General features: G+C 46.5%; 2 protein-coding genes across 2 annotated transcripts; one reads left to right on the top strand and one right to left on the bottom strand.

The window, feature by feature from the left end:
• Nucleotides 1-240: 240 nt before the first annotated feature.
• LOC115313174 lies at nucleotides 241-2,550 on the top strand. Its single transcript, XM_029972104.4, has 3 exons — nucleotides 241-442; nucleotides 1,128-1,315; nucleotides 2,145-2,550. The coding sequence occupies exons 1-3, from the start codon at nucleotides 241-243 to the stop codon at nucleotides 2,502-2,504; spliced, it is 750 nt and encodes a 249-aa protein (XP_029827964.1). The 3' UTR covers nucleotides 2,505-2,550.
• Nucleotides 2,551-2,847: 297 nt separating this feature from the next.
• Nucleotides 2,848-4,730, bottom strand: LOC115313170 (protein ANTAGONIST OF LIKE HETEROCHROMATIN PROTEIN 1-like). Its single transcript, XM_040212072.3, has 2 exons — nucleotides 4,366-4,730; nucleotides 2,848-3,795 (listed from the first exon to the last, which is right to left on the bottom strand). Exons 1-2 carry the CDS (start codon nucleotides 4,688-4,690, stop codon nucleotides 2,939-2,941), a joined length of 1,182 nt encoding a protein of 393 aa, XP_040068006.1. The 5' UTR covers nucleotides 4,691-4,730; the 3' UTR covers nucleotides 2,848-2,938.
• Between the last annotated feature and the right edge of the window lie 7,260 nt (nucleotides 4,731-11,990).

Raw genomic sequence — 11,990 nt, 5'->3', positions numbered from 1 at the left:
CAACCCGGGAAACTCCGTCCCCGGCTCCGCCGCGCGCACTTGCGGAATTATGGTGTACTCACACGACGGAGATTTGCTCGCGAAATACCCGCGGCGAAGCGTACACGTCATCAGAATTTGAGGTCACGTGTTCTACGTGACGCGCTGCCTGCCTCCGCGGCGCTGCCGCGATCGCCCCGGAGAGGCTGTCAGCGAGTGACAGAAGCCCCGTTGGCCCCGTCGTACGGAGTGCGGAGAAAGATGGCGACCAACGGTCAAGTTGCCGACATCGCGCTCTCCGAGGAGGCATTTTTTACGTTATTTTTGATGGTTGAAGAGAACGAATGCTTGTGGAAAATCGACCATGAGGGGTATAAGAACGTCCACAACAAAGACCGTATTTGGAAGGAAATATGCAGACGGCTGCAGGAAAGGTTTCCGAACCTGAATGCCCTGAAACCAGGTACGTAGAATAGAACCACGTGCAAACGCTCGTTCTCGCACGAACATCGCGGCTGTCGCTCTTTGAATATGCATTAGTTTTAATTAAAATGTATCGGCCGTGTACAGCGGCAATATTCTATTGCTTCAATACAGCTCGCTCATCCGTAACAGCCCGCTATTGCTCGAGCCGTCAGTGCGCGTTTCTTTTTGTAGTATTTCTCAAAAGTTTGGAGCAAACCCCTCTAGTCTCCGGAACGGCTCGCCTCCGTACGAGGATCCTGTCACCGTCGGCGTTTGTTATCGAGGTGCGAGTGACGCAGGACTAGCGTTCCCGCAGCCGTACTACGAGAGCGAGCCCTCGTAGTACGGCTTCGAAGACTCTACTCCTGCGTCGCTCGCAGGTGTCCACGCTCGCGTGGGCTACCAACTTCTGACCAAGTCCTTTAGATCTTCGAATCGGTGTAAAGGACCAAAGGTTACAACGTGGGTATATGTTACTAATACACACGCTGATTACTTTGGAAGTCACCCACTCATGTTGACAGTGCGACCGTTTCGGCATGAATGAACTTAAATTATAATCAACTATCAGTCCCATCTTGAGAGCATGCATCTGGTGCAGCGGAGTCCAGTTTTTTTTTCAAATGATTTCTGAGACATTACCGTTTCTAGCTTACTGTACTAGTTTGTTTTTCTCCTTTCAGATGAAATAAAAAGACAGTTCAACAACAAAAGACGTCAGTACCAGGACGAAAAAAAAAAGAAGACCTTCGTCAGAAGTGGTCAAGCTGCTCCCACCTACGTTGGAAAATGGAAGTTTTTTAGCGCGCTCTCTTTTCTTGAGCAAAAGTGTCCGCCACCACCCCAAGGACACGTACTGGGAGTAGAAGAGGTACAATCCAACTTTCATATGAATAATTTTTAATGCTATATGTACTCCGGATTCCGGTCAACTCGTTAAAATCCTGTTCGTTGAAGGGCCCTTTGGTTGACTCCTTTAAAACTCAAATTTAGTATGTCTCCATTAATGTTATGAAAATTCGCCGGACAGAACATTTTATAGTGGGGCTCTTAGGCAGATATACTTATTGACATTCAGTCTGTTTGCGTTTTCCAACTTCCCACAAATGTGCAGATTGAAACACAAACAGCTGGTGCTTGGTTTTTGACCAATCACCCAGAGGCAAAACGCCCCGAAGTTTAAGATGTACCGACCGAGGGTCTAACATGTCGAAACAGGAGTCGCTTGCAGCCCTAATCTGGTGCATTGCCCCTGGGCACGTGCTTCCCCAGCTCGCGCATGCATGGGACGCTTCTTGAAAAAGGTTCATTGTCACTTCCCTAGAGACGGTTTCTATGTGATTGTGTGATTGTGCCTATATTAATGCACAATAAATTGCAATACGTGAAATTGAATTCGTAGAATGGAAACGAGTGCTGATTTCAATTTGTGTGGTGCTGGGAATCAGTAAAACTGTGTTCACTTCTAGCTTTCCAACGGTGGTTTCAAGTTTTACCTAGCATACTAAGCATCAGAAGCAATCAAATACCATCAATTGCAAAGTCGTTTCGTCAGTGGACGTAAAAAAAACTCATAACAAACTTGGTGACCAGCATCGACGATGTGCTGTACTACATCTTCACACGTATTGTCGGTTGCCTTGGAGATGTGCTTATGGGTAGCGGTAATTGCATTTTTTTTTTTTTTTGTGTGTGTTCAGGAGCTTCGTGAGGAAGACCTGGCGTTTTCTGTGGTTGACGGGGAGGCTCCAGTCGACAGTCCGTCTGAGCCGGACAACTTGGAGGACGACCCGCAGCCAGAGCCACAGCGCGAGCCACAGCTGCCGAAAAAGAAAAAGCCGAAGAAGGGCAGCGACGACAGCTGTGAGGGCAGGCTGGCCGCCCTCAACAACATTGCTGCCGCCTTGACAGTACCCACGGAGGATGACGAGTGCGCCATTTTCGGCAGACTCATCGCTAGCCGCCTCAGGCGTCAGCCAGCTGAAAGACAAAGCTGGTTTCAAGTTTTGATGCTTGAGTACGCTACCACTCTGGAGAACACAGAGATGCCACCCAAGTAAATGCTGTTGTTAATGTAAAAAAATATTTCATTGTATAAAATTTGTTCCTTCCAAATAATGTTGAATCTGCTAAAATATGAAATTACCTATGCCATCACAAATTGTCGGCTGCACAGTTAAACACACCAAAACACTGTAAAACATCCATTATTGTGTTGCTCTTCTAACCCGAGGGAACAACCAAACTTTGAATGTATGAAAAAGAAATCTCTTTTTTGTTTATTGCTGAATTGAATTGTAGCATTGTCAAGCGACCTACATATGTCGGTCTCAGGTGAACGGTAGACCGGTGACCCGAACTAGGATAACCCAAGCTCCCCCCCCCCCCCCCCCCCCCAAGATACCCAAACCAAATCTATTTCCTAGAGTTGGGGTAACAGAAACAACTTTTTTTTTCAATTTTAGTCTGCTTCTGGGCCTCACCTCCCAGAATTCTATGGCAAAGCTCCTACAGTGGAAAAATAATTAGTCAACTCGTTCCGGATGAATGCTGCAGTTGCACCATACCGGGCACCACATGCCCCTAGAGGCAGCAACTTGCTTGTTGTTTTCGGTTTGTCAGAAGTGGCCGGCAGTGGGGGGCTCGAACCACGCTTGAGGAGGTTGTGCAGAATGCACGTCGCCTTGATCAGGTCTCTCACATGGTCAGGCTCGGCGTAGATGGTAGTATGATACACACGAAACCTGTTGGCCAGCTGGCCGAAGCTGTTTTCTACCACCCTCCGAGATCTTGAGAGGCGTTCATTGAAGGTGGCCTCTTCGTCCGTTAGGTTGCTTTTTGAATGCGGCTTCATAAGGTGCTCAGCCAGTGGAAAGGCATCGTCTCCTACAATCACCGCCGGCAGCTGAAGCGGCGAGTTCGGCAGAGCCACTGTTCTCGGCAGGTGTGCATTGCCTCTAGCCACCTGTTTGCCCAGGGGAGTCCTTGCCCAAACTCCACCATCGCTTGCGGAGCCATAAGAACTGGCGTCAACGTAGATGAAGTTGTATCTTGCATCCGTGAGTGCGAACAGCACAAGACTAAATGTCTTTTTATAATTGTAGTAGAGACTACCAGACCTCGCAGGTTTAACGATCTGGACATGTTTGCCATCAATGGCAGCGACGCAATTGGGGAACTGCCAGATCATCTTGAAGTCTTCGGCCTTGGCCAACCACTCTTCCTCGGTGGCAGGTGTGTGGACTAGGTGGCCCAGGGTGGTGCATATTGCTGCGCACGTCTCCCACAGTATTGCGTGCACGGTACCGTGGCCAAGTCTGAACTGGTAAGCCAGGCTTTTCTGGCTCTCTCCTGGAAAGTAAGTGCACATATGTTTAGACTTGAAACATCGGAGAGGGGGGGGGGGGGGGGGGGGGATAAAATTTAAAATTTTGCCATCCAGCTGCTCTAGTCAAATTCCAGATACAAAGTAATCGATAAATAAAAAAGCATGAAAAATCAAATAGATGACAACCAACAACTGTGAATTGGGTCAAATCATTTAGCATCGATAAAATGAGCTATACAAATTTTGATATGCTGATATGCCAGCCCCCAAAGTTATCGACGCGTAGCGAGGACATTTTATATCGCTACAGTTTCGATTCAGGTAGTATGCACATGCTCGACCGTGTTGCGAAAGCACATTTCACGCACTGCTGCACTCGGCTTTATTTGAGGGTTGAAATCCTTTCCCCTGCTACTCTACTCTTCGATTAAGGCTTTGTTTCAAGCGACGCGCTTCCCAACTGGGTACACACACACTTCACTATCATTATGATTGGAAGTTCATAAAGCAGCGTCAAAAGAAATTCTTCATTAAAACGCGACGCAAATGTGCTCGTTCTGCATGGATGTCGTAATGAAGAAAGCTGAACCCACCTGTGGCTAAGAATCTCAATGTGAGTTCCAGTCTGGTGTCGGGCTTGATCGACTCCCTCATGTTGGTATCTTCTTTTTGAATTAATGGCCTTACGAGGCCCAGAAGCTCTTCGAACGTGCCCTCATCCATCCGCAAGAGCTCTCGGTACGCCTTGGGATCAGTTAGGCGAAGGTCGGGCAGTAGCGTGTTCTGAATAGCCCTTTCCTTTCGCAAGAGCCATTCTCTTGCCCAGGGTCTCGGTTGTTTTGCGGGCGCGTGATCACAGTCTAGACTTTCATCGATTAGCAGGGCCATGCCGATCAACTTACGCTTCGAGGCGGCCATGTTTGAATACTCACGAACCGGCGACCGGAGCAAAGCGAACGGCAATACCCTCGCTTGAACGTAGGGGGCGCGACGGTCTTTCTCTTCGCTGCGGCTGACGGGCTCACCCCGTCGTGCGAATGCTCGCCCGGATATTCCCGATCTTCCCGCGCCGCCTCCTCACCCTCGTGACTTTTCCTCCTCGCTTTTCTGTGACGTATCCGGTTTTCTCCCAAGGAGGAGAACGAGAGAACGGCGCCACGAGGCGTCAAAAAGGGGTGACGTATGTCTCACGTGATGCGCGCTCCGCGGAGGAAAGGAGCGGATTTCTCCTTCGTGTGGATACCCCTCCGGGCCCCCGCAGCGCGTCACCAGGGCCCAAGCGCACGTCACACGACACCGGACCTCACTTAATCCCTTTACCCCTAAGCTGACATTGCGGTGGAAGCTACGCGCTTGCCGGACCAATCAGCCGCCTCCCTTTCATCACCTGACCTCATTCTCTGCGGGTCGGTATGCGCGAGAGAGCGTGATCACGTGGAAAATGTGTGGCTGGCCCAACGAGCACGTAGCTTCCACAGCACTGTCAGCTTCGGGGTGAACGGGGTGAGGAAAGCGGAATTTTGAGCGACGGGCTAATCTTCTAGGGGGACAATGGCTGTGTCCGGGCTACACAAGGGAGATTCCGAGCAAGAGGGGACTCCCCCCTTTCCGACTTCTTGAACTGTTTGGTACAATGCGCGATTTATGAGTTGAGGAGGAAAGCTAAACAGAAAAAAGTTGAAAAAGCGTTTCATGACTTCTTTAAAGGAGCGGTGCAACGATATTCAATTGGAATGTTTTTCACTCTACACGAGCTTACTGGCACACCTGGGACTCAAGGATACTCACACGCAACGCCACTGTCCAAGAAACTCTTTTGTTGCGGTGTAATTTCAAGGACAAAAGCGATCATTTTCATTCAATCTCTCCTTTGCAAAATTTGATGACGTAACGTGGGTATCTCAGTACACCCAAGTGACGATATTTGAATGCGGTTCATAGATTGGACCCGAGCATTGCGTGGGCACTCGACTTGGGCTCGTGATAATTGCTTGCTCGAGAAGCATTCGGGTAATGGCCCGTGTCCAATCGCTGCAACGACGACAATAGCCGAGCCATAACAATGTCTGGAACTCAGCGCGTGTTGTGCGCTTTGCCAACCCCAGCGCGTGGATATGATCAACACTGGCGGCATATAATCGGCTCCAGATCACGTGGCCGCTTGTTCTGGCTGCGAGTTGAGGGGGTGAACGCTGCTCGTTTTTCTTAAATTTTTTTCTGGGACTTCTATTGCGTGGGGTGAAGAACGAACGCGTGTTTCATAGGTCATTAACGTTAGGGATTCGTTTTAAGCGGTATTTGCGCAAAGTACAAAAATGGTTGCATTGCTCCTTTAAGCCATAACTGCAGCGACTGGCGGCTTCATAATAATATATAAAAACAAAAGTTATGCAATCTTTCACAAGAGCAGTCGTTGAAACAGGGCGCTCTCGCACTACCCCTGACTACCCCATGCCTCCCGCGCTTGGAAATATTGAATTAAAAAAAAAAAAAAAGAAAGAAGCAATACTGGAACGGGGTGTGTGTGATTCATGCTGAAAGCGAGGAAGGGGGGGGGGGGGGGGGGGAGGGTGCACTTATCATTCTTCTTTGTTCAGTATACCAGGAACTCTGTGATAACGTTATTGCCCGTTCAAGGTTTTCGAAACGCACAATGGGTCGCTTTAGAGCCTGCTTGCGGAATTCCTTCGGGTCGCTGGGGTGGGGCTTGATGGAAACGCTACAAGCTGTTCTAGCAGATGCACTGCTGTGAGGGTTTCATATGACTTCTCGCTCCTTGGCGCGCATCGCTGCACCAAATCCGAATGCCACGTGTCACTTTTCCCAGCACTGAGTCACTTCCGATGTCTCATGGTATCAAGGCGCTCGAGGGGGAAGGGGGGGAGAGGAGTCGCCACTGCGTTCTTTCTTGTGTTCGGGTTCAATGTTTCAAGCCCAAGTCTGTAAATAACGGGGAGGCTTGGGAGAAAGCTTCGAAAACCAGACAGCTTCTTGTGCAAATCGTGATTGATTTGAGCCTGAGCTACGAACTACGTGCATAATGAAATGTCCGAAAATATTTGTACCCTTTTTTTATCCCTTTCATCGCCTCATCTAAAACTTTCTGGTTTTCTCGTGCGTAAATGGCATCTTTAAAACAATTGTGATTTTGGGTGTTCCCTATTTTAGACAAGCTTAGTAGCACAAGTGTGACACAAATAGGCGGCGCACACCAAGTCACTGAGCCAGAAACTTTCTGGTTGTCGCGGGGTAGTCAGCACTGCATAGTGTACGCGTGTTTGTCCTCATGCGACTACCATTATATTGCCGGAGAAAAGCAGTTCTTTTCTTGGTCCTGACATTTAATTGAAAATATGGCATAGAATATAGTTGTCCTTCGATGCAAAAGGAACTATTTCCAAAAACGAGAAACGATCTCCAAATACTATTTTAAAGCATTCGAATAAACGGCTTTGATCAAATGGCGTTTGATTCAATAACGTTCGATTAAATGGCTTCGATGAGACGGCGTTCGATGAAGTGTCCGGAACCAATCACCAGCATTAATTTGAAATACGAGTTAATCTTTCCTACCTTGCTCAGTCCACGGATAAAACCACCTCATCTGGTTGGTTGCTAATATCAATTACCTAACTTTATTATAAATGCCATCAGTGACGTTTTTGCGGTGGCCCGTGACCTGCTTCTTTGTTTCTGTTTATTATTAGTAATTATTTGTTACAGATGTACAGACTATTTTGGCAGTGTATTTACCTTCCGCTCTATAACGACTTCGGGCCACGAGAGCGCATTCGATAAACAAGTACACAAAAGTAGTAATTGTGGTCGCGTTGTCAACTCCATCCCTTGCTTAATCATGTATACAATGCGTAGGAAGAAACGCGTTGATAGCAATATAAGGGGAGAAGCTTGGAAAATTGTTAAGCGGGCGTTGGTTTTTAAAAGCCGGGGATCTTGAAGATGTGTGACAAAACGCGGGGGTTTGCGGCAGGGGTATGGAAACGGGGCTTTCGGATTTGGATTATTTCTTAAACTAATCATGGTATGGGGCAGAATCGTAAATGTCGGCGAGGAGCACTTTATTCTGTCAGGAAGACCCGGCTTGCTTTTGTAAGTAAACGACCGTTGAAACAGATAACAGACATACACTGGATTCTCCAGTAGCTTCGAAAAGCCACGTTACGTTCTCCGCTCAAACCGTGACATTAAACTTTAAAAATACGTGGTACAGAAAAAACGATCAGATAGAAAAGCTACACAGACTGAGTGTGCTTAGTAGAAGAGCGTGATAATGTAGTGATTGCGCAGGCGAGCTGGTGGATGTTAACCATTTTGTTCTTAGCCCGAGACTGAGGCAGGAAAAGAGGAAAGTTTCGAAGTAGAAGAAAAATGAACAGTCGAGGACACGTCTCTAACACAGCTAAAGACAAGTTTATTTGGTCACCTTCTTATATACACTCCACAAACTTCACCACAGCACCTTCCCGATCTCGAAAGCCAAAAGATAACAAAGGTCTCACATCTTTCCACCACAATTGTCAAACGACCTTGACGTTTTCCACAAAGCAATGAACAATAGCTCCCCTCATCCGGAAGACACTTGTGAATCCTTCGCGGACACAGTACACTCTCTCCCTCTACTCTCCGACCCATAATCACAAAGCATCCTGGTAACAGAAGATATCAATCCACGTGATACACAAAGGAAGAAACCACTTACACCTTCACATTCAACAAGCACTTCACAAAACTTTCAAATCCGCAAGAATGATTTTGCGCTGCTGCTAAGCTGTAACGACACCTGACTAATGCAGTTGCCCATTGATTTCATTCTTATTGTTTCTTTTACAACCCTTTTGATGTCGTTTAACTCCCTGTGTATTATCTCTGTTTCAGACCAGTGGGGTATACAATTATTACATTCTTGAACATGTTTCGCTATTTCCGAATTGGCAACGTTGTTTTTGACATTCCTTTTGTGTTCAGTCAATCTGTCATTTATACACCTTGACGTCTGCCCCACATATTTAAAGCCACATTCCAGGGGGATTTCATATACCACTCCATTACCACACGGAATAGACTTTTCTCGATGTGTTTTTGCGCATTCCCTTACACTTTTGTGGAAAGGTGTGAGCTTGCTCAACTTATAATCCGAACTAAAAACCAGATCTACATTGAACTTCTTGGCACAAGCCTTTAAGTTGTGAGAAATTTTGTGATAAAATGGAATTACAATAGTTCTATTTTTTGGCCTTTGCTTCGGTTCTCCTGTACATTTGTTTGCGAATTTTACTAAAAAACATGAGAAAAGAGTGTTTTCGGGAATCGAACCAACGACCGCACGCTCTGCAAGATGGCGCGTTAGCACACTAGGCTACAGTCGCCCGGCCTTGTTTCATGAATGGAGTGAAAACATCGGAAAGTTAAAGAAAAATATAGTTTCCATTTTAGAGGAAGACGAATTTGAAGATATAGCAAAGACTATGTTAAATTTGTCGAACTCAGCGTTGAGCGTAAAATTCTTCCTTAAGGATCATAAACCGGAGATGCCACTTAGAGTAGTGATCAATGAGAATGGGACTTGGCAGAAGGTAGTCTCCGTGTTTCTTCAAAAAGGTTTAAAACATGCAATTCTAGATAAGTCTTTGTCACTGAGAAATTCGAGTGAGTTGATCACAATACTCGATGATCATCATGGAAAGGAAGGAGATGTGTTGTCAATGGACATCAAGGATCTTTATTACTCATTAGAGAAGAGCCGGCTGATGGAAAGGGTAAAAGGGGTGCTTGAAATGAATTTGGTAAGGTTCCAATCATGTCAATCGCAAAGTACATGTCAATCGCAAAAGTGTTATTTACAAGATAAAGTACACAGGAAAGTGATTGTCGCTTTAGATGTCATTATAATTGGTTTTAGTAGTGCACCCATACAGTAGCCTAACCACATAGTTTTAACCCAACTACGTGAAAACGATCAGTTCTTTTGTTGACCCGTTCAAGACTGGCAGTTGTTGAAATATTTTAGCAAAGCGAAAACCGGGTATCGGCGCAAATGATAATCTATACGCAAACCCGAGCCCCTGAGACTTCAGCAGCGCCTCCGGTATATGTGTGCGTGTGTTCACCTCGATTAGAGAAGTCATTCCAGATATAGTCACGGCAGTCCGGAAAGTCGAAGTGCTTCCGTCGGATTCCAATTAATGCTCGGAGCCTTTATTCTTGGCTGTAGGTATAGGTTAGGTTAGCTCGCACCTCACGTGTGAACCTAAGAACACACGATTCCGTCAAAGCATTTTATGCTGCACAGGTTACGCCACCTCAGCTTATCGGATATCAGTGATACATTACAATAGACTTGAGTAGCTCTTGCTGTGTTGCAACTTACAAGCACAAGTAGAGAATTAAAGAAAAAAATATTATCTTCTTTTTTTATTAAAAACGAGCTTGCGAGAGCACGGTTATGGTCTCATCTCATATGTTGCGCTGTAGTACAGCATGGCGACACCACTGATTCAGATACTTTGGAGTTACTAGCGCATCGTAAAACCTCGTTGTCATCGGCGGCTTCCTGAACAAGGTTGCGGCATGACAGTAATATATTATATTGTGCCTACATTGCACTGTTTGCAACAGCAGACTGATATTTCATTATCGACAAGCAAACTCTACCTGCAAAAATTAAATGTAATACGAAGAGAATGCCCATAGTTTTAGTAATCAGTAATTTGTAATGTGATATAATTAAGTTTTAGTGATTTTTAAGAAAGGAATCGGTAATGTAAAACAGTTAGTTTTGGAAAATGCTTTTGCCATCTCTCGCCTAGAAGTCTCAAGAGGGCGACTGTACTAAAGTGATTAACCATTTCGAGAAGAGATAATGAGTTGAGAAAAATTAACGCAATATTGTAATTACACTCCCAAAATTTGACGGGTGAACTTGTACTTTAAACTTTTGTTTACGGAAAGGTGGAGTTCTAGTCACCGGTGTGGCCACGTGCAATATGACGTCTAAACGCGGCACTGGTCACTAGTAGGATCTCAAAACGCAATATAAAAATCCAAGGAACCGAAAAAAAAAAAGGCTCTGCTTCGTATTATGGATTTTTGCAGATCTCAATATTTGGAGTTTCGGTCAAATTTCAGGACAAAAACAACGGTCTGACAGCCCCCAGCACTGTTTATTCTAACGTGTGTCCCATTTAGGCAACACCAGGTGGGTTGGGGTAAAAGCACCGGACATGTTAGAGTACGCACGCTGGCATGAATTCCCGTCCCGTAAACACTTTTTGTAAGGCTCGCCACTTCCTCTTCAAGTACCCAGGGTCACAATACACTCTGTAGTACCGTATTTTCCGGACTATATAAGTTTAGAAGTTGAAAATTCACCCGATGCGGACTATCTACAGGTGTGGACAATACAATAATATAATTTGTCTAGATCCTTCACTATGACAATCGTGAAGGATTTTATGAGTAACGGACTATACTAATGTTGATTTACGTACGATAAAGCTTCATCGTGAGCTAATACAGTAGGCGTTTGTCAAGGTCTGCTGAGTATGATACTTTTTACGTTCGGACTAGGTGCTAAGTGCGGGCTTTGCACTGGGTGCCGTTTGTGTCCCGGGTGCGGACTATCTAATGGCGAATTCGGGTGGTCAGTTGCCGGCGAGAACGAGCCGGCGGAACCGGCAACCAGAAACGCGCCGCCGGCACACCACGTGACCCTCACCACCCGAACACGAAACGCCAGACGGTGGCAGTTTACTTCGCCTCTTGCCCGCGCGACACCGCTAGCGAGAGCCTGTCGCCGCCGTCACTCATGTCCCAAGGACTTGGATTGACTTTCGTAGCGGCTGCTAAAGTTACTTCAGATCAGTTTCGTTCTTTCGTTCATTTTTTTTTTCTCACTGACCTTCTCTCTCATTTCGGAAGTGACGACACCGGATACAGTCTGGCGCCCACTCGCCCGGCCGTTCGGAGCTCGGGCGGAAAAAGCGCCGGAAAGTTGCCGGTGCATGCCGGAGAACCACCACCCGAACGGTGCGCGCCGGCCGGAAACTGACCACGCGAACACTATTGGGCAGGAGATCGAACTATAGGGGGCGCTCTGACCCGTTTGTTTTCCCCACGCTCGGTGTTTACTCAACACAAGGCCTGTGCACATGCCAACAGGCCTTATGGGCATGGGCATGTCATCTTCTACAATAGAGCG

The sequence above is a fragment of the Ixodes scapularis genome, unplaced genomic scaffold, assembly GCF_016920785.2.
Source record: "Ixodes scapularis isolate PalLabHiFi unplaced genomic scaffold, ASM1692078v2 PGA_scaffold1__304_contigs__length_218370807, whole genome shotgun sequence".
NCBI lineage: Eukaryota > Metazoa > Arthropoda > Arachnida > Ixodida > Ixodidae > Ixodes > Ixodes scapularis.
The sequence above is the reverse complement of the archived record's forward strand: the minus strand, read 5'-3'. Positions and strand labels throughout refer to the sequence as shown.